This window comes from Orcinus orca, chromosome 1, assembly GCF_937001465.1.
Source record: "Orcinus orca chromosome 1, mOrcOrc1.1, whole genome shotgun sequence".
Taxonomy (NCBI): domain Eukaryota; kingdom Metazoa; phylum Chordata; class Mammalia; order Artiodactyla; family Delphinidae; genus Orcinus; species Orcinus orca.
This window is the reverse complement of record NC_064559.1, coordinates 99,887,612-99,911,171: the sequence shown is the minus strand read 5'-3', so window position 1 is coordinate 99,911,171 and position 23,560 is coordinate 99,887,612. Positions and strand designations below refer to the sequence as shown.

Sequence of the window (23,560 nt, the reverse complement as noted above, 5' to 3'; positions counted from 1 at the left end):
GATTAAATTACCATATTCTTCCTGTTGCTGCCTCACTATCCAATTAGACATATTCTTTTTACTGTATCAGTTTTTTACTGTATCAGTTTTATCAACTTCAAATGACACTGACTCCTACTATAATAAAGAAATCAGTACATACTTAAATGACTTCATTTTCTCTCTCATTTCCACATTGTATATTAATTTACAAACCAACAGCAGTCCCTTTGTTTAGCCTTTCCATTCCTCTGTGGCTAATAAAAAGATTAAAGGTTGTTTTCTAGAGTTTCTTGAAGAATGAGAAAAACATTCCCTGATTTCAAGTGTTCAAAAATGTTTGTCACTATCATTTTGGTATAGATGAACTGTCCAATTTGAGGACATTATGGATTTTGCTCCACTGTTCTTTGGTTCTGGATTTTGATGTTTGAGAACATCTTGAATTTTATCCTTACGAAGTAATTTCATCCTTTGATCTGGCTCACAAAGAGATTCTTAGCTTTACTGATAAAGTCTAATAATAATTGTTTTCATGAATTTTCTGTTATTTGTGAAAAATGCCCTTACATTATGGCTTTAAGACTGATCTAAATCAATACTTCTGCCTTCTTCTTTAAAGATATCAATTATGCGTATGTTGTATTTTCTTTTTTTTCCCATATATATCACACTTCTCCCATCCTTTTGAACTTTGGTCATTTCCATTTTGTTCCTTCTTTCTCACTGTTTTCACATGTGCTGCTTTTACTTTTATATAATTGATTTTTTCCCCTCTATTTGTCTCCTTGGGTGCCTTTAGAGGTCTCTCCTGTTTCCTAAGCTCTTGTATTGTTGTTTTACCCTTCGTCATTTTCATGAAGGTGACTTTATGTTTTTATAATTCCCAGCAAAATATCTGGAAACAGTATCTTACTAAATCTGCAATCTATCCTGCTAAAACATGTTGAGGAAGCTCTATTATGAATTGGCAGTTATTTCCTCTCAGTATTTGAAGATATAATTGATTTCCTACTTTCCTTTAATCAATGTTTAAAGGCCTAATATTGGCTTAACTGTCATTCCTTTATCTAATTCTCATTTTTTTTGGATTTTTTGTCTTTGATACTCTACAGACTCACTAAGATGTGTCTCAGTGTACATATAGCTTTATTAATCCTTTTCAGAACTTGTCCTTCATAAATAATCAATTCTGGAAAATTACCTGGCAAATATTACATCTCCTCAATTATTCTTCAGGACTCCATTAGAACATACTGGACTTCCTATTACCATCCTTTATCTTCTCTTTATTCTTCGTATCATATTTGACATCTCTGGATCAGCTACATTCTAGGTAATTTTCTCAATGCTATTTTCTAGTTCACTATTCTCTCCACAGCTGTGTCTAAACTGGATGCTTAAACTAATTATTCACTGTTTTTAATGTCAATGAATGCATTTTTCATCGAGAAAATAGTTTTCACATCTAGAATACATATTTCATTGGCTTCTTTTTGAAAATCTGCCTGGACATTTTTTTTTTTTTTTTTTTTTTGGGCTGTGTTGGGTCTTTGTTGCTATGCGCAGCCTTCTCTCTGGTTGCAGGGAGTGGGGGCTACTCTCCATTGCAGTTTGCAGGCTTTCCATTGCAGTGACTTCTCTTGTTGCGGAGCATGGGCTCGGCTCTAGGTGCGTGGGCTTCAGCAGTTGTGGTACGCAGGCTCAGTAGTTGTGGCTTGCGGGCTCTAGAGTGCAGGCTCAGTAGTTATGGCACACAGGATTAGTTGCTCTGCAGCATGTGGGATCTTCCCAGACCAGGGCTCGAACCTGTGTCCCCTGCACTGGCAGGCAGATTCTTAACCACTGCACCATCAGGGAAGTCCCTCAATAACTTTGTTTTTTCATTTCGAATTGTGAGCTCTTCTTAAGAGGTGGCTCACTGAGGGTACAGACCCTGAAGAATCCTAGTCCCGACTGCCCACCTTGAATAGGCTTAGAATAATTTGGAGGTAAATTTTTAGTCCTTCTCTAGGTAGGGGTAATTTTTCCGGGAGAAAGGTAACAAGAAATATATAAAGGAAAAGACTGAGATGTATTTTTTTAAAAAGTAACAACAAAAAAACCCTCCAATATCTCAAAAAATAAATAAATAAAAGATATTACGAATTAATACTTGAAGGCAGATTTTTTACCAAGTTTGACTTCAGTCTCAGGAAAGCCAAACCACCAAATACTTATTCCTGGGAATTCGCTGGCGGTCCAGTGGTTAGAACTCCATGCTATCACTGCCAAGGGCCACGCTGCGTGGCCAGAAAACTAAAATAAGTAAATGCTTATTCCCATGTTATTTCTGGCATCACAAAACTTGTGAATAATCAACATGATAGAATAGATTACTACCAATTATAATTAGTTTAACATTGTTAGTAATACAAACAAGGCATGCCACTCAGATTTATGGTATTATTTGAATTTTCACTTTCAAATACAGGTGAGCATTCTATTTGAAACATGGAGTGAAGAATTTCCTTATGGTTATCATGTGGTAACATTTAATAAAGAAGTTGAGGTATAGGTGTTACTGTAAAACTATAACTAGTACTGAAATACTTATGATTATAAAAGCTGTTAATTTCATGGTCTAAAATAAAAACTATCACATAGTTAAATAAACGAGGAAACTGACTGGCAATATAAATATTAAGAGTGTGTTATCTAGATGTGTATAAACATTATTTTAAGATTAAGTAAATAAATGCTGCCGTGGAGCAACTAAGCCCGTGTGCCACAACTACTAAGCCTGCGCTCTAGAGCCTGCAAACCACAACTACTGAAGCCCACGCACCTAGAGCCCGTACTCTGCAACAAGAGAAGCCACCACAGTGAGAAGCCCACTCACCACAATGAAGAGTAGTCTCCACTTGCCGCAATTGGAGAAAGCTCACATTCAGCAACGAATACCCAACGCAGACAAAAATAAATAAATATATTAAATAAGTAAATAAATGCTAATAAAATTTAAATAATCATATAAGACAGAATAATAAGAACTGCATTTATATCATAATTTTTTATGATTTATTTATTATTATTATTTTATCTGCGTCAGGTCTTAGTTGCAGCATGTGGGATCTTTTTATTGAGGCACGTGGGATCTTTCATTGAGGTGCATGAGCTCAGCAGTTGTGGTGCAAAGGCTTAGTTGCTCCATGGCATGTGCGATCTTAGTTCCCCGACCAGGGATCGAACCCGCGTCCCCTGCATTGGAAGGCAGAATCTTTACCCCTGGACCACCAGGGAAGTCCTCTATATCATAATTCTAATCTTCCTAAAATTTTAGTACACTAAGCTGAATAACATTAAACGTATTAACCTTTAAGTGAAGTATTTTACTCTCAGCAATCCTTGAGCCTTTCAAGAAAATTACTATTTGGGAATTATTCACATTGTGGGAAAATTAAATAAAAGCAAAACGTCAATTTGGCTCAAAATTTCACAAGAGAAACTCCAAAATAAATCATCTTTATCCACTGTAATTCAACTTTAATCTAGACATAATAAGAAATAGTATAAAAAAGAAGAAAATGTTAAAGGAGAACAAAACATCTTAAACAAGGGTTATTCTCATTCCATACAAAAAAATTAAATGCCTTAAAATGTCTTTATGGAGACGATTCATGAGGCGTAAAATTTGAATAAGCTTTTTGAAGTGTTTCTACAAACCGCCAATCATTCTCTGTAGTTGATGACAAAAAAATTTTGAGATTTGCTCAAGTTGCAAAGTTCTTTTGAGAAAACATTTTATTGAAAAACTTGTTCCTAATATCTCACCCTGCTGTGAACAAAATGTTAATGATATAATTAAATATGCTACTTCTGTATCTCATAAATCAGACATGCATGCTTGACAGCAAGGGATGATAAAATTAAAATTCTGTTTTGATTGTTTGCTGAAAGATATCTGCAACTCACATGCCATAACAACAGAATGAATCTGACTGAAAAAAAAATTTGTATAGAATAGGAAAATCAGTTAAAAAAAAGGAAAAATAATTTAAATTATTATTTGATACTGTTATCAGAACAATCACAGTGAAGTTTATGAGCTCCTAACTTATGATTTGGGAATTAAGAATAGGATGTTTTGCTCAGGTCCTCAAGTTGTGTGTTTAGAGAATTATAGCATAGAATTTCAGTTACAGAATTAGTCTGTAAACAGAAATATAGTAGGCTATTTTCATCATTCTTGCTATACTAAGAGATTCTGAAGTTAACTTGTCATGTACTTAAATTAATGAAACAGAAAGGGATAGCCTTATTACATGTTAAAAAAGAGCACCTGAACACAGAAAAGCTTTAAAGTTACACTCTATAGATAACAATATCAACACAGGAAAACTTATTCAAAGTAGTTTGTTTACTGGAACGCACTAAAACAGTGATGTGCCTTATATATTCATTTTTATTCATCATGATATGTGCTGGAAAGTTCCTCCTATCATTCTATTATTATGTGGAAGATTTTGAAACTAGTCTGCATACAATGAAAGCTGAGATGTAGATGGAAATTCACAATTTCGTCCTCTTGTAAACCAATTATATACAATTCTATTTGCAATGTTTGTTGATTACAGGTTTATGGAGAAGCTTGGAGGTTACCATTCTGTCCTAACAACAAGTGAAAAGTTAAACAAACTTAAAAATCAACCATTTATATCCATAATAGAAGTGAGGTCACAGAGCAAACTACTGCCCCCAAAACGCAGTGACTGACAGAGAATCATCATTTACCAGAGCAGAAACCCATGAGCTGAGACCCTGGTGGAATGAGTGAGCGCTAGGGTAGGGAAACCTGAACTCTGACAAATTGCTCAATGTACACAAGTTTGAGAGTTGAAAACTCCAGGAGGACTCAGTTATTGTGATTCCCCCACAGTTTTATGAGTTTTATCTCCTGGATCTCTGAGAGGTTCGCAAGATGAGAAAAGTCCCCTCTTAATTCCCGCTGTGGGAGGGGAAAATGAACCACTTTGAAATATGCCACACCATTTGGTTCCTAACAAGGTCTGCCCTCAGGAGAAACTATTAACCAGAGCCTAACCTGCTGGGATTTAACAAAGCCTAACTGATCTGGGGGAGGAAATGATCCAACTCTAGCCCACTCTAGCTATCCTGTCCTACCTAAGAGGGGAGGGGGTACCGAGAAGTATCTGTGAAGTTTACAGTCTAGAGGTACAGGCTAACCAAAAGATTGAGACCTAATCATAGGACTAAAGACTGTCTTCTTAGCTACAAATGAGCAAAACTAAGAATTACGTCCAACTTCTCCTCGGAAACCATGCAAGCAAGAAGAGTGGAGTGAAATATTTAAAGTGTTGGAAGGAAAAAAATAACCTAGAATTCTGTAACCTGTGAAATTATCCTTTACAAGTGAGGAAGAAACAAAGACTTTCTCTAACAAACAAAAATTGAGGGCATTTGTTGCCAGTAGACTTGTCTTGCAAGGTATTAAAAGAAGTTCTTTAGAGAGAAGGAAAATGACATAGGTCAGAAACTTGGATCTACATAAAGAAAAAAAGACCACTGGAGAAGAAGAAGTGAAGGTAAAATAAAAACTTTTCTTTTTCTTATTCTCTCTTTTTTTTTGGCCGCACCGCGTGGCATGTGGGATCTTAGTTCCCCCACCGGGGACTGAACCCATGCCCCCTGCAGTAGAAGCACAGAGTCCTAACCACTAGACTAGACCACCAGGGAATTCCCTACTTTTCTTATTCTTAATTGATCTAACAGAAAACAGTGTATTTAAAATAATAGCAACAACATATTCAATAATGTATGATGTGTACGTATATCCTTGTGTATAACTGAAATGAATGACAGTAATGATACAAGAGACAAGGAATGAAAGGGAGGAATTGTGTTATTTTATTATTATAAGGTATCTGTGAAGCAATACAGGGTTATTTTAAAGTGGACTTAGATTAGTTGTAAATGTATACTGCAAACTCTAGGACAAGCACTAAAAACTGTAAAGAAAAATGCTTATGGACAAATTTTTCCCAAGTGATTGTATGGAACATAAACTACTTGCAGAACTATGTTAAAAATTAGAGCTATAAGTAAGGCAAGAATCTTAAGTCTACTTATGAAAATATTCAGAAAACATCTTCAAGAAATGTGCAAAGAAGGGCTTCCCTGGTGGTGCAGTGGTTGAGAGTCCGCCTGCCGATGCAGGGGGCACGGGTTTGTGCCCTGGTCCGGGAAGATCCCACATGCCACGGAGCGGCTAGGCCCGTGAGCCATGGCCGCTGAGCCTGCGCGTCTGGAGCCTGTGCTCCGCAACGGGAGAGGCCACAACAGTGAGAGGCCCGCGTACCGCAAAAAAAAAAGAAAAAAAAAGAAAGAAAAGAAATGTGCAAAGGTTAAGTTTGTGACATACAGTCAAAGAGAGAACCAAAACATCTGAGAATGGGGGTTGGGGGAGGAGTCCCAAAATAAATTATTAAAGAAAATTTAACATATAGATAATTAAGTCAAGTATTTTAATATAAAATCACAAAATTTTTCTTTTCAAAAGCAGACCACTATGGGCTTTTCTTAAATTACAAAACCATTAATTAGGTGCTGCACTTGAACTCTATATTCTGGACTGAAGCCCAAAATCAAGCTCATTCTTACTATATCGCCCCTATTACAATCAAGAGTCAACCAAAACATATTACTACAGGAAGTTTAATTCCTTCAGAAAATATTATAGTAAAAGAATAGTAATAATAATATGGAGTAGCTCTTCTTGCTACTGAATATAATTTAAGGAACATTTAGATGCCAATCTGTCCCAGGTATCAACAGCAGAGGAAACAAAGTCTTTAGATTCTTCTTTACACCTAGTTTATTCCTAAAGTGTAAAATCACCACCATAGCACATATCTAAATTAATCTATACTCTTTCTCTCAGGATTTCTCCCCCCAAATCCCTATCTACTAATTGGGAAAGAGGGGCAATTTAGAACAATGTCTTCAGTGGTTTAGACTCACAAAGTGAGGTCAGGCAGGAAGAAACGTCTCTTTCATCATGTGTTCAACCTTTTGTCCCTACTCATGAAGTTTCATAAAAGTTTGTTATCTCATCATATAGGGCCTTTAATTCTGATGTCTCCCCAAAACTCTTCATTCATTTCTCTGCAGCTGTACCTCAGAATTTATTAGCAATGTGCACGTATGGAGCAGTCTATATGTGAGCATCTCTGGAATGATTTACAGTCATTAAAATGAAATAAAGATATGAACAGACAACCATAAAAAGCAGCATGTGAATTAGTGAGTCAACGTGATGATACTTAAGCTTAATTCTCTGGTACTAAGGAAGTTATGCCTTCTATCAATTTGTTTCAATAATGACTTTTTCCATTAGCAAGATCAACAATGAAATGAGAAATATTCACATTTACCATACCTCATTATGTACACCATTAAAACAAACCATAATAGAGACTCAAGCACATATCCCTAACATGCTACACTTTAAAAGAAAGTGAACTGCTCAATCAGCCAGAAGCAGCACTGATTAGAGAAGTTTCTACTACAAAATGAAAGCAAGAATTGAGGCTGAACCTGATGAAACTAATTATGGTAGTTTTAATCTTCCTGGTACATTTATAACAGAAGCCATACAGTGCAATAGAAGGGATCTACTCTTCCCCTCCATTTATGGAAGCATATGCTTCTACAATCGATGGTATTTTGGGAAAAGAGTGGCACCTTCCTCGTTTTGTCTCCAAGGCTTAGGAGATCGTGGCTGCCCCATTAGCAGTCTGTTTTGTGTGTGTTAAAGGGAGAAAAGAAGGCTTTACTGAAATGTGAAGATCTGGGAGAATTTGCATAATAGCCTCTGCCCTGGAGAAGCTGGGCTCTATGCCAACCGTTCTCTTCTTCTCTACTACAAAATAATTCTAGCTCAAGCAGCTTCCAAAGCAAACAATCAGTATGAAGGTAAGACAACAGAATTCCAGTGGGATAATGCGGACTTGTACTCCGGACCTTTTCATAAGTTGGTATAAGACTACACTCACAGATGGCACTCAGCTCAAAAGTTACAGGTAAAAAGAATGTGACCATCTTCTATTTAGCAAGTCTCAAATTCACTGATAAGAGCTAAGGAGCCTAAACACAAAGAAAACTGGTTAAAAAAAAAAAAGGCACTGGGTAAACATAAACCAGATGGCAGTAAGAATAAAACAGTTTCACGTGGGCTCATCTGGAGACAAAGTCTCCCTAAAACCAAGTTCATACTGAGTTTATGACTAATCTCTCTATCCAAAACTTTATTCCCTTTCTTGTCCCACCCCTGTTCCCCTCAGGACTGAGGACTGAGGAGTACCAAAGAAAAGGGGGTACTGAAACCAAGCAGGACCCTGTGGAGCCTTCCTGGGTACAAAAGCACCTCCGTGTCCCTGTTTCTTGTTTGTAGGGAAAAAAAAGTCTCCTAGGCTTCCAGGAGTTCCAAAGAGTAGGCTCAAGCAGTTAACGATTAGGGCAATAGGGTCACAGGGATTAGGGCAATAGGGTCACAGGATTCCTAGTTCCTCCTGAAGGGATACAGATAACAATCTGGTGTATATCTCTGAGTTGTTCTTTAAAAACTAAGATGCCCCACCCAGGTGGAAGATGGTGACTACATGCTGACCACAAGCATTACAGACCCCAGACTGGCTGGAAAAAGAAGGCTGGGATTTCTGAATATCACCCTGTTACCTTATCACCAACCCATCACCCTGTTACCTTATCACCAACCCAACCCATGAGTTGCTCATTCTCCTTGCTTGGGGCCCTGCAAATAAGCGCTTACTTTGTTGCAAACACCTGCTGTCAGAGTTTGGCTTTCTGGTGGGCACAGAGCCCTTGCTTGGTAACAATCTGGTATCACCTTTAAGTGGATGAGTCACTAAGATGTGTTAAATGCATTCAAAAGGTATTTGACTACTAAAAATGTTTTCTTAAACTAAGAGCCTAATGTGGGGTTGTTTTTAAATGAAGATAACATAGGCAACTTAGTTCACCACTCTGTGTTGTGACAAAATACTTAAAGGAAAGTTTTTGTTTGACCTATTATAAGGGTAGTAACCAAAGTTGTGCCTTACCAGGAAATTCATGAAACAGCCACAAGTCATAGCATTACTACCAATAATACTTACTTCTTAAAATTAACTAACTATAGGTTGTTTTGAAAAGACCTAAAAGTTTTAACATAAACTTTCAGTAAATGAAAGAAGAGAAAATATTTATGAGTAGTTCAGTTATGAAAGTTATGTGTACAAGCACCATCTTCGGACTAGGCAAACATATTCTCTTATCCCCAAGCTATATTTTAAGGGCAGTATTTTTGGTGGTGGTGGTAGTATTTGTTTTATGCTTACAGATATAAACCCACAGTCCATAATCTTACTGAACTTTTTTTTGGCTGCGTTGGGTCTTCGTTGTGGCACGTGGACTTTCTCTAGTTGTGACAAGTGGGGGCTACTCTTTGTTGCGGTGCGCAGGCTTCTCATTGTGGTGGCTTCTCTTGTTGCAGAGCACAGGCTCTAGGCGTGCAGGCTTCAGTAGTTGCAGCATGTGGGCTCAGCAGTTGCGGCATGTGGGCCCTAGAGCGCACAGGCTCAGTAGTTGTGGTGCAAGGGCTTAGTTGCTCTGCAGCATGTGGGATCTTCCCGGACCAGGGCTTGAACCCATGTCCCCTACATTGGCAGGCGGATTCTTAACCACTGCCCCACCAGGGAAGTCCCTTATTGAACCATTTTTAAAGCATGTTCCATGTTGATCATGAAATGCAAAAACTAAAAAGGTTACCTTGACACTTAAGGAGCATTCACTTGTCAAAGAAAGACAAATTAATAATTACAATATAATGTGATATGTGTTAAAAACAGAGAAATATATGCAGTGGAAGCACAGAGGTTAGAGTAACTAACTCTGCCTGCAAGGATTCAGGAAACATTCAAAGAATTGGGTGAGGGCTTCCCTGGTGGCGCAGTGGTTGAGAGTCCGCCTGCCAATGCAGGGGACACGGGTTCATGCCCCGGTCCGGGAGGATCCCACATGCCATGGAGCGGCTGGGCCCGTGAGCCATGGCTGCTGAGCCTGTGCGTCCGGAGCCTGTGCTCCCAACGGGAGAGGCCACAACAGTGAGAGGCCCGCGTAGCGCAAAAAAAAAAAAAAAAAAAGAATTGGGTGACATCTGAGCTAACTCTTTCCATTCCCTCATCCTACTTCCTCTCTCTACTGTATACTGAAACTTCTTTCTTTTTGCTTGTTATTTAGGAACTTAGTAACCTTAAATTTATTCTTCTAATTTCTCATCTTTATCTTCGAAGCTGAAAAAGAAGGAAAAAATGTCACCAAGTATGCCTAGGAAAATTTCTACTTGTTTGAGAATTCCTAACAGTCATAATTACCAAACAAGAGAAGTTACCAAGCTCCCCTGCCTTTGGCTTGTAATTTTCAGTATCTACCTGTGATTTCTTCAGCAGTCTTCTGTAACTCCCTACCCATGCAATCAAGGGCTAGACAAGGAACTACAAGATAATCACACTCAGCAATTTTGCCAAAAAATGAAAAGGTGGGGTTCAGAATCAGGTTCCATCTTGTTTCACTGTTTTTACAGTGAAGATTACTACTGAATCCTGCAGTTATTAGGATCGTCTTTTTGCCTTCACATATACACTCAGATGTTAGTAATTCTATGTAGCTTGGCTAAAAACAGCTAAAATATTCTCGTATATATACTTACCATTTGTGAGTTTTTGTCAAAATGCTTTTGTGCACCTCCTAAACTCTGACTTCCTAATATAGTAGCAGAACTTTATTGCAAGCATGTATACTTGACTTTGAAATGTTTTCCAAAAATGAAGGTAACATATACATAGCAGATCAGGACTTGGCTGTTAAAAAATAAAGAGTAGAGGGCTTCCCTGGTGGCGCAGTGGTTGAGAGTCCACCTGCCGATGCAGGGGACATGGGTTCGTGCCCCGGTCTGGGAGGATCCCACATGCCACGGAGTGGCTGGGCCCGTGAGCCATGGCCTCGGAGCCTGTGCTCCACAATGGGAGAGGCCACAGCAGTGAGAGGCCCGCGTACCGCAAAAAAAATAAAAATAAAATAAAAAAATAAAAAGAGTAGAAAAAGACCAAATTTAACAGTTCAAAACCTATTTTGTTTAAAGAGTGAGTTCTCATCACTATTTCTCATTAACATTACTTATTTCTGACATCTTTGAGACATTACCTTCTTTTACTGATCGGTATTCTCTCAATTTAGCTAACAGATTTTGGAGAAACCAAAGCCTTTAGGAACACCATAAATCCAGCTTGGAGAAAAACTCATATTTATATTAAGGGATTCCAAGGAAGCCACAGTTAATATGCAAACTATTGCCCCTTTCCCTGGTAGGTCTTTACCCAATCATATATACCTCTCTTAACATCTAACATTAGGCACTTGCTGGTGCAAAGTGATACTTATTTATAATGAAGAAGCAAAGGCTATATTAAATAGATCTTGTATGACACCTTCATATTTTTCCAGCTTTTAGCTGGGGGAGGGAAGAAGGAGTTATCTTGCATACAACAAAAATTTCCCTTTCTTCTTGGAAGAGAATTCTTAATTGCTAGATTTTGAAATAGTTGGTTTCAAAAAAAAAATACACATATACCTTTAAACAGACCAACAACACCCAAGGGTCATTCTGAGCTTTGCCAGCTGTACCCTGAATCCTCAATGTACCTCACTTCCCTTCCCCCCTTAACAGTTAAATCCCTGCAACTCATCCTTAAACCTGATCTCTAATGCCATCTGCTGTTGCAGTTCTGTGTCCTCAAAAAGCTCTACCAATCTGCTCCAATATTATTCCTGCTTGACTTTCACCACTGTATGAAGACCAAGGTAGTTCACTATTAACAGATTTATAAAATAAAATTCAGGTACTATAACTTTGGTAATATTTAACATTACGGTTATAAATGATAGAGTTCCTACTTACTACAAGTAATCCTAAATTCTTCAAACAGAAAAACTTTCCCCAAAATCAATCATTTTAACTTTAAAATGTTTCCTCTTTCTAAGAGGAATACTAATATAAAACAGGATCACAAAACTTTAAAAACAAAGAAAAAATCCCACGAACAAATCGGTATGGTCATGCAATTTCTGCTTTAATATCTGATAGCATTGGGGTTCCCTGGGTGCAGTGGTTAAGAATCCACCTGCCAATGCAAGGGACACGGGTTCGAGCCCTGGTCCAGGAAGATCCCACATGCCGCAGAGCAACTAAGCCTGTGCGCTACAACTACTGAGCGTGCGCTCTAGAGCCCGTGAGCCACAACTGCCGGAGCCCGCACGCCTACAGCCCATGCTCCGAAACAAGAGAAGCCACCGCAATGAGAAGCCTGTGCACCACAAGGAAGAGTAGCCCCCACTCTCCGCAACTAGAGAAAGCCCGCGCCCAGCAACAAAGACCCAACCAACTCAGCCATAAATAAATAAATAGATAGATAGATAAATAAAATCTTATAGCATTAAAAACAACACTTTATGATTTTCAGGTTAAAACTTACTTTGTAAGTCAGATCAGAGAAAAAAAACTTCAACCAAAAATCTGATACAAAGAAAAAGTAGACAAAAAGTGAAGTGGAGGTTCCCTAAATTTTTGAGTGCAATACGAAGAGGTGATAAGTTCCCCACCTGTCTTCCATTCTTTATTATTTTCTTAGTACTCACCTACACTAAAGGACTGTCAAAATCTTGTTTTACAGCGCAACTGACAAACATCTAGGAGACATGTTAAAACCGCCTTTGCCCTTTACTATTTACTTTGCCCCCAAAGTCCTTCTCTTTCTAGCAATTTCTAACAAAGATGTCAACATCTAATTTTAAATGAGTTCCTCTGTAAAGCTTTCCATGCATATTCTCCTGCTCATTACCTTCTCCCAACAATACTGATTCCATAAACACTCCATATGTATTTCTATTATGGAAGTTATCATATTACATCATAATTACTCATTTACTGCACATGACAGGCACTCAAATATTTTATGGAGGAATAAATAAATAAAAGAATGTTATGAGTCTAGACAAGAGATTATGTTCAAAATTAAGTGATACAAAACGTGACCCTCCTTTGTGAAAAGTACAAAGTAAAATATTAGTCCTATGATTAGTTTTCTAAAGTGTAATAGACAAAATAAAAATACACACTTAAGGTAATGAAAATGTTCTGAAATTAGACAATGGTGATCGTTGCACACCTCTGTATGTAGCTAATATACTGAATATACTAAAAACCTCTCAACTGTACACTTTAAAGAGTGAATTTTATGGTATTTGAATTGTATCTCAATTAAAATTATATACATTTTATCTATTTTATCTAAAATCAGGCTAATCTAATATAGGGCACAATTTAAAGGAACTACTATATGCAGAAAACCTGATAAATTACTGCTGTTTAACAGGTATGCCAAGGAAAGAAAAGCCAAAACCTAAGTAATATCAAACTTATTTTTTTCCTCAACATTTCATTTCAAAACAATTGGAATTTGTGTGAAACAATTTAAAGACTGCTAGGCAAATTAACCATACGGAGCAAGAACAGAGATAACTGTTATTATCTGTATATTTTCTTACTAAAGAACCTACATTAATCTATCAGTTCTATAATTTAATAAAATCTTAGGCCAACAGACCTTAATTAGAATACTTGGATTCACTGAGGGTTTTAATAATTCTCCATAAAAATCACTTTACTGAAACTCAAAATTACATCTCCAAAGGACTGTTTCTTAAATAATCTATTAAGTCAGCACACTCATTTTTTTTCTAAACAGAAAACTATCTTTTGGCAGGGAAATTATAATTACAGCTGTAAATTTTAACACTGCCTCTTCTCCTTTTAAGTTGGTGTGTGATAAATACAAGTAAATATAATGACTTCCCTACTTTCACTTTCTAAAATACTGCAGTAGAAGAATGACTATACCATTCTGACAACTTATGAAATGACACAGACACAACATGAAGTTGGCAAGACAGCCAAATCCAAATTTTTACAGGAAATTTAAAAGAAAATATGCCTTTCCACCATAGACAAAACAAAAATGAGACAGGAAAATCTATTTTAAAATTAATAATGAACGTATTTCTTATAAAACAATCAGGTGATTTCTACTCTAGCCATAAGACAGGCTAAATAGCATAAAGGTCCGTCTACTACAATAAAATAACTCAATCCAGCATAAGATGCCAAGTTTGTTGCACTGTGGCCTCACAGGAAGTAAGAAAAATCTCCAAGGGTACCAAAAGAAAAGAAAAAAGAAGGGTGATCTAAGTAGGCGTAGTTGCCCAGAGGGTAAACGTACCAATCCATGGCCTAGGGGTAAAATGGGGCTCTCCCCCAGGAAAGGTGTTACTAACACACCCTAATTCCTGGCAAAGCAAATTCAGAGCTTCTGAAGGAGAACCAATTAGGTTCCAAGTTCAACCACAGATAAAGATGAACAAAATATGAACTTTATAATCAATTGGACAAGTTCTAGAAAAAAGTTCTATTTTTATTAAAAATCACATAAAGCTTATAAACTAATAGGCAATAATGCAAGGAACACTCTTAAATATGAGTAATGAGGAAGGATTAACCCTACCAGATATGAAACATAATAATTAAAACTATTATGCTGGCAAATAGAGACCAATGACACAAAGTGGGAAATCAGACCAGACTCAAGTACACATGGAAATTCAGTGTATGGTAAAGGTAGTGTCTCAAATCTGAGGACTAAAAAAAACTTAATAAAAGGGTTGAGACAACTTGCAGCTATTTGGAAAAAGATAAACTTGGATCCACAACTCATATTACACATCATTATAAACTCCAAATGGATCAAATATTTATATATTTAAAATGAAACATAAGGGAATTCCCTAGCAGTCCAGTGGTTACAACTTGAGCTTTCACTGCTGTGGACCTGGGTTCAATCCCTGGCCGGGGAACTAAGATCTGCGGCCAAAAATAATAATAATGAAAAAATGAAACATTAAAAAACTCCTATTACAAAATATAAGGAGATCTTTTATAAACTTAAGAGTGAAGGCCCTTCTAGTTATATGTCAAATTCTAGAAGCCATAAAAGGAAAGATTAATTAAATTCAGTAAAAAACTAAAGACTTCTGCATGGCAAAATAAAAAATAAGCAAGGTCTAAAAACAAATGACAAACTGGAAAAAAAAAATTCGTCACCCATATTCCAAAGGGCTAAAGAAGCTCTCTTAGTTTCATACAGGAAAATCCTCCACAATATGCTAACACACTATTTAAGTGGAAAAAACAATGACACAAAACCGTGTGTACAGTATAGTACCATTTATATTTTTAAATTGGGGGGGAAGGGATTACTTGCATTTGCTTGTATATATATATAATATATTTCTGGGAGATATCAAAAGCACTGATGTTGTAGTTTTGTTCCTGGAAGCTTCTTTGCACCAATTTTGGTTCCAAACAACTTGTTCTTATTTATTTTCCAAGTAAGACAATTTCAATACACAGAACAGTTTTTCTTCATTTTGGTTGAGAAATGGTTGTTCTGCTTAGCTAGTTATCATAGTTAGCATGGGGTTGTCACATGATTGCCTAAAAGGAGACTCCAAAATGGATTTGAGGGGAGAGAAGGGTAATGATGGTAACAATGTTTCATTGTTTCCTTTTTTATCTTTTAAATTCTGAATCATAGGAGTGTATTACCTAATCAAAATAATAGTTGCTAGTCCAATATCCATACTCGTATACATTAAATTTTTTATATAAGTTTCCCATGTCCGAAGTATCTCTTGCTATCTTAATCAGTTTCTGAATTCAGAGAGCAAGTTCAGGGTGAGAGGGATACCTGAAAATCTCTCAAAGACCTAAATGTAAGAGCCAGGACTGTAAAACCCTTAGAAGACAACATAGGGGAAAATCTTCATGATGTTAGATTTGGCAGTGATATCTTTGCTATGACACCAAAGCACTGGCAATAGAAAAAAAAAAACAGACAAATTGGGGCTTCTCTGGTGATGCAGTGGTTGAGAGTCCGCCTGCCGATGCAGGGGACATGGGTTCGTGCCCCGGTCCAGGAAGATCCCACATGCTGCAGAGTGGCTGCGCCGGTGAGCCATGGCTGCTGAGCCTGCGCGTCCGGAGCCTGTGCTCCACAACAGTGAGAGGCCCGCGTATCGCAAAAAAAAAAAAAACACACACAAAAAAAATCAAAACAAAAACAGACAAATTGGAGTTCATTAACACTGAAAACATCTATGTATCAGGACACTATCAAGAGAGAGGAAAAAGACAACCCACAGAATGGGAAAAAAATATTAGCAACTCATATATCTAGACTATATCTAGAACCCTGAAAACTCAGCAACAACAACAAAAAATCCACAATTCAAAAGCAGTCAAAAGACTTAAACAGACATTTCTCCAAGGAAGATATACAAATAGTCAATAAGCTCAAGAAAAGATGCTCGACACCATTAGTCATCAGGGAAATGCAAAGTAAAACCACAGTGAGATACAACTTCATACCCCTTAGGATGGCTATTATTTAAAATACACATACATACACATATACACACACACACAGAAAATAAAAAGCAGTGATGAGGATTTGGAGTAACTGAAACCCCCATGCATTGCTGGTGGGAATATGAAATGGTATAGGTGCTATGGAAAATAGTTTGGCAATTCCTCAAAAAGATACAGACTTATCATAGGATCCAGCAATACTACTCCTAAGTATATTACCCAAAGGAATAGAATGCAGGAATTCAAACAGATGTCTGTACACCAATGTTCACTGCAGCATATTTTCCAATAGCCAAAATGTGGAAGCAATCCAAGTGTCCACAGATGATGAATGGATAAACACAAAGTGGTATAAACGTACAATGGAACATTATTCAGCCATAAAAAGTATTTCTGGTATATGCTACAACATGGATGAACTTGAAGACATTATGCTAAGTGAAATAAGCCAGACACAAGAGGACAAACATTGTAATGATTCCACTTATATGAGGTACCTAGAATAGACAATTTCATAGAGACAGAAAGTAGATTATAGGTTACCAGAGGCTTAGTGGAGGGGCAATACAGAGTTATTGTTTAATGGTTACAGAATTTCTGTTTGGGGTGATAAGAAGGTTTTGGAATCAGATAGTGGGGATGGTTGCACAACACTGTGAATGGAATTAGTGATACTGAATTTACACTTAAAAATGACCAAAATGGCAAATTCTATATTAATATATTTTACAACAATTTTTAAAAAGTTAATAATGTAATATATCAAAAACCACTGAATTGTACAGTTTAAATGGGTGGATGGTATGATATGTGAGTTATATATATCTCAATAAAGATATTTTAAAAAATACCCAGACATACTGAGTCAGAACCAATAAGAACGTATCAGGAATCTATACTTCTAATAAATATCTTACACAAATATCTTGGTATATACTTGCAAGTATTCTGTAAGATAGTTTCTTAGAAGTGACAGTGCGGAATCAAGGAATTGACCATTTTTAATTATGACAGATACAAGCAAACTACTCTCAAAAAGTACGGCATCTGGGACTTCCCTGGTGGCGCAGTGGTTAAGAATCCGCCTGCCAATGCAGGGGACATGAATTCGAGCCCTGATCCGGGAAGATCCCACATGCCACGGAGCAACTAAGCCCTAGAGCCCGCGAGCCACAACTATTGAGCCCGTGTGCCACAACTACTGAAGCCCACGTGCCTAGAGCCCATGCTCCACAGCAAAGACAAGCCACCGCAATGAGAAGCCCATGCACTGCAACAAAGAGTAGCCCCTGCTCACTGCAACTAGAGAAAGCTCGCGCACAGCAACGAAGACCCAACACAGCCAAAAATAAAAAAATTTAAAAAGTATGGTATCGGGACTTCCCTGGTAGTCCAATGGGTAAGACTCTGTGCTCCCAATGCAGGGGGTCTGGGTTCGATCCCTAGTCAGGGAACTAGATCCCACATGCATAGCGCTACTAAGAGTCTGCATGGCACAACCAAGAAGTCCACATGCCGCAACTAAAAAAGACCCAACGTGCTGCAACTAAGACCAGGCGTGGAATGAATGAATGAATGTTCTTTTTTTTAAAGTACAGTATCAATATACTCCCCAGCAACAGGGCATGAGAGTGGTTGTTTCCCCTATATTCTTGCCAACACTGAATGTTATGACATTTTTTAGTTTTGCCAAAATGTAATACAGAAAGATAAATCTCAAAAGTAATGAAAAATAAACCAAATACATCTTAAACTTAAACAGCGCTGTATGTCAATTATATCGCAATAAAACTAGGGGAAAATACATTAAAAGAACCAGAAATCGGACCCTTAAAATCTATAACTTATATGACATGAAGAGCATCTAATACTTTTCAAAAAAATAAAATAAACTTTAAACTTTAGTTATTAACATGCCAGTTACTAAACGGTGGATTGAAATTTTTAAAAACTAAATGACATATTTGAATCACTCTAAATAATAGAATCCGTAAGTAAACTACTATAAATTTAACAATATGTCACATAATTCAAGAAATGGAAAATTTCATTTTTGAACCTGAACTTGAGTTTTGTCATTAAAAATTACATCAACAGTTATCAATGAGTTAGTACTAACCAGGATAGCAAATTATTTTTTCAGAGGGTCTTGTTTTTGTCCTCTGAACGTTGTTGAAAGAAAAGTTTGATTAAGAAATAAAATATATGATCTATATTTCTATGTTTTTACTAGAAATTTAAGGCTTAATATTTGCTTTAAAAGCAGCACTGACGGACTTGCCTGGTGGTGCAGTGGTTAAGAATCCACCTGCCAATGCAGGGGACATGGGTTTAAGCCCTGGTCTGGGAAGATCCCACAGGCCACGGAGCAACTGAGCCCGTGAACCACAAGTACTGAGCCCGCGAGCCACAACTACTGAAGCCTGTGTGCCTAGAGCCCGTGCTCTGCAACAAGAGAAGCCACCGCAATGAGAAGCCCACGCACCACAAGAAGAGTAGCCCCTGCTCACCACAACTAGAGAAAGCCAGCGCACAGCAACAAAGACCCAACACAGCCATAAATAAATAAATAAATAAATAAATAAATGAATGCATGGACAAAAACCCAACTACTTTTTGAAGAATTGGGGGGAAATGTTTTGGTTGCTTTAAAATAAATAAAACAAAACTCCCAAGCTTTCTTAGACTACCAACATGCCTCATAACAGTGCATCTTTCTCTCCTTAGCCACTGATGCTTAATCTTTTTGGAGTCATGAACCCTTCAGAGAAGCTAGTAAGAACTATGTAAAAACGCATCCAAACAAACACAAAATTCTTCACAGACCATCATATGCTGAGAGCAAGTACAGATAACCAAACCCTTCCAGAGATCCCTTGTAAAGCAATACCTTAGGCTGTAAAAAGAACATTCACAAGAATCCACCACATGCTAACTACTATATATAAATTTAATTCTTTTTTTAAATTGAAGTACAGTTGACCTACAATATTGTGTTCATTTCAGATATACAGCAAACTGACTCAGTTTTTTTTTAGATTATATTCCATTATAGGTTATTACAAGATATTGAATATAATTCCCTGCTCTATATAGTAAATCCTTATTGCTTATCTGCTTCATGTATAGTGGTTTGTATCTGTTAATCCCATACTCCTAATTTGTCCCTCTGTCCCTCTGTCTACCCTTTGGTAACCATAAATTTGTTTTCTATGTCTATGAGTCTGTTTCTGTTATATATAAAGATTCATTTATATTATTTTTAGATTCCACATATAAGTCATACCAAATAATATTTGTCTCTGTCTGACTTACTTCACTAAGTAAAATATTCTCTAGGTCTATCCATGTTGCTGCAAATGGCAATATTTATTTCTTTTTTATGGCTGAGTAATATTCCCCTGTGTGTGTGTGTGTGTGTGTGTGTATATATATATAAAAGCATATATGTATATATGCATATATACACACACACATCTACATACATACATACGTACACACTACATCTTCTTAAGCCAATCGTCTGTTGATTGGTACTTGGGTTGTATGTCTTGGCTACTGAAATTTAATTCTTTATATACCCATTTAATACAGGCATTAATAGCCCCATGTTATAAATGAGGAAACCACAGCTCAGTTAAGATAAACCAAATTGCCTGTGTACAGTTATTAAGCCAGGATTTGAATTTGGTTCTGACTCTGTAATTCATGCTCTTTCCATCGTTTATGAAGAACTAATTTAGAGGGCAGTAATATAGTCAACATCCTATGCTAAAGTAACTGTTGGAAAAATAAACACCTAACCCATTACCAACAGTGTTTTAAGTATACAGATAGCTTTCCTCAGGAACCACAAACTATATTCTGTTACAAATAATATAAGTGGGATATAAACTACTTATATATTAAGAATAAGTATGTATTGTGGGTGAAATCCTTTCAGTACAAAACCTCATTATTAGCACTATTAAAAAAATACTATAGAAAGATTACTAAAGACAATCATCTCAAAACCCTTTAAAAATTAGCTGTGCAAGACAAGCTCTAACATTGTCTCAAGTAAAAAGGTCTAGATAAAAATTTTTTAATCCACCTTCCGAAAATTCTTGAGGGCAGCAGGAATAGAACCATCCTGAAAGGTAGGTGGTTTTGTAATCATTTAATATCTTTAAGCCTCAGTTTCTTCTCTATTAATTTGTCTATAGTCACATTGTTAGTAAACAGGAGGGCAAGATTCAACTCTAGGTTTCCTAACTAAAAATCCAATCAATATTCTTTCCACTAGGCCATGTAGGAGCAGCAATCTGGATATACCCCATTTAAAATATTTGCCGTAATTTTACAAGTGCATACATGGTTATACCATCACTCATATCTGTGACAAGCCTCAAGGCCTGTTTTGGCTCACAAAACAGACTATTTGGAAATAACATAAAAAGATTAAAATCAAAATTCCTAAAATATGTACGTAGGTTCGATAAAAATTAATAGAGAAATCCAAAGATTGTTAATCATCACATATTGTTGGGAATTCTACTTACCCGCTTTGAAGGACAGTGCTCATTCTTTTCATCTGTCATCTTCCCACTTTTAAGTGCTTTCCTTGGGTGCTTGATAGTTGTTTTTATGGCAGGTCGACATACATAGTTCTCCAAGTTCTTTGGAGGTTTTTTAGTTCTCTTAGCCTGAAGGCCAATTTTCAATTTTAAATTTCCCTCTGAAAAGTTTGTTTCTTTCACTGAAAACTGTTGCTGTGCACCAGTCAAACCATCATCTTTCCCTGCTTCGATGGTTCTTTCCCGATTCCACTTGCGAAGGTCCTCTTCCTCCTTTGTGTTGTTCTCTAGCTCTACTTCTCTCTTGCTGACCAGTGTACCAGTACTGATAGCAGAGGGACTCTTTCTTGAAAATCCTTCGGAATCAGAACCCAATCCTAACATAGCAGTATTTCTAAGGTCCATCACAAGTGTATGTTATTGCCAAGGAATCTTATGAAAATTTTACAGAACTGTGTTCCATAAAAAACAGGGATCTCCAAAACTGGCAACCAGCATCTCTTTCTCTGCAGGATAGACCATAACAAAAAATTTATCAGAACAGAGGCAATTATTAACATGAGAAGTGGGTATAGGGGGAGGAGAAGAAGATCAGGAAGAACCGAAAATCAGTTAAAATGGATCAAAATGCCCTTCAAAATGGATTTAAATTCATTTAGTTATAAATAAATTTAAATTTCAGAAGAAGTTTATTATTCTCCAGATACCATAAATAAGCTGTAGTGGTATGGTGCAAATCAATGTTTAAGATCCACTGTTCTAACTCAAGCAACAAGCTTCTGCAACTGACAGTAAAGCAAACACAGTCTAAGATAAAAATAATATCATATATTTTAACACTCCTCAGTTTCAAAGGAATGTGTTTCTTACGTTTTAGTTAAATAAAATCAATTTCACCGAAGGCAAAGAACCATGTTTTGGGCTGGTTTCAGCACTCCAATATTTTTTATAAGAGGTGGTAGACTTTTTAGGTTAGGACTCTTAGGCTGGAATTATCTCTATTGCTGGTTTACAATTCAACTCTGAATTCATTTACTCATTCATTCATTAAAAAGTATTTCTAAACACCTATCATGTGCCAGGCACTGTGCAACACCCTGGAAATACAGTATTCAACAAAACAGATCCAGTTCCTATATTTACAAGCCTTATTATACTCTAGTGAGAAAGACAAACATTAAATAATTATATAAATGATTTAGAACAATTGTTATAAAAACTCTAAACAGCAGAAATATATTTTCACACGTTTTCCCAATAGCAAATAGTCAGTGGTCATGCTTCAATCTCCCAAATCTATAAATTATTTTAAAACCAGAACGTAGATTTATTATTTTACAATAGTTTGTACACCTTAACAGAGAATCTGAATAATCCACACAGGGCAACCCCCTTCTCATAAATAAAGATCCTCAGGAAACCGTATAGGATTGGCATATAATCTAGTGACTAGAGAATATAAAACCAAAACAAAATAATTCACTATTCTTGAGGACTGACAGACTAGCCTTTATTTCAAGCATATATCCAAATCAAGATCCAGGACCAGTATCTGGAAAAAAAAAGAACATCCTATCCCTCAGAAAGTTCCATTTATGCAGTAGAATATTTTATAGTTTAAACTATGTGCCTTAAGACTTTTCTTTCAACAAGATTATAAGAGTTTCAAAGGCAAAGATCATATGATACAACTTTTACAACTCCTACAAGAAATGTAAGTAGAATGCATAGCCCCATGACTGGCACTCAGCAAGGCTCAATAGAAGGTGCCGACGATTTTATTAGCAGTGCTAGCAGCATTTTAAGTAGGTACTCAACAAATACTGGCCAAATGACTAAAGTGTATTCCTATTCTATTCATTCACACAAACAGCTGAAAGAGTAATTTTCAAATCAACTGCATATGACAATTATTCTTGTTGTCTACCACTTCATATATTAACACTTCACAATAGCATTCAAGGCTCTTCGTAATCTGGCTCTAACTTCTCAAACTAATCTTTCCTTACTTCCCAACACACATCCTCTATGATTTAGTCAATTCAGTTTTCTTCAACTTCCCTGGTGCTCCAGTGGCTAAGACTCCAAGCTCCCAATGCAGGGGCCCCGGGTTTGATCCCTCATCAGGGAGCTAGATCCCACATGCTGCAACTAAGAGTTCGCATACCTCAACAAAGATCCCGCGTGTCACAACTAAGACCCCACACAGCGAAATAAATAAATAAATAAATAAATATTTTTTAAAAATTCTGTTTTCTTTACTGTCCCTAACAAATCATGTTCATTTCTGCTTCTGTGCCATGTGCTTTCTTTCCTTTAAAAGTACAAAGTCCTATCTTCCCCACGATGTGTTCACATCCTGAAATTCAAAACTCTGAAAATCAAAAGTTTTCTCGTAACACCCTAGTGACAAAATGTGACCTGACCT

General features: G+C 36.8%; 1 protein-coding gene across 4 annotated transcripts in view; it reads right to left on the bottom strand.

The window, feature by feature from the left end:
• ASH1L (ASH1 like histone lysine methyltransferase) overlaps nucleotides 1-23,560 on the bottom strand; it is a 214,309-nt gene that overhangs the window by 166,143 nt on the left and 24,606 nt on the right. For all 4 annotated transcript variants that reach the window (XM_033414639.2, XM_033414638.2, XM_004284597.4 and 1 more), the window contains one exon: nucleotides 21,118-21,638. In XM_033414639.2, coding sequence (XP_033270530.1) covers nucleotides 21,118-21,537 — 420 coding nt within the window. In that variant the 5' untranslated portion in view covers nucleotides 21,538-21,638. The remainder of the gene's footprint in view (nucleotides 1-21,117; nucleotides 21,639-23,560) is intronic.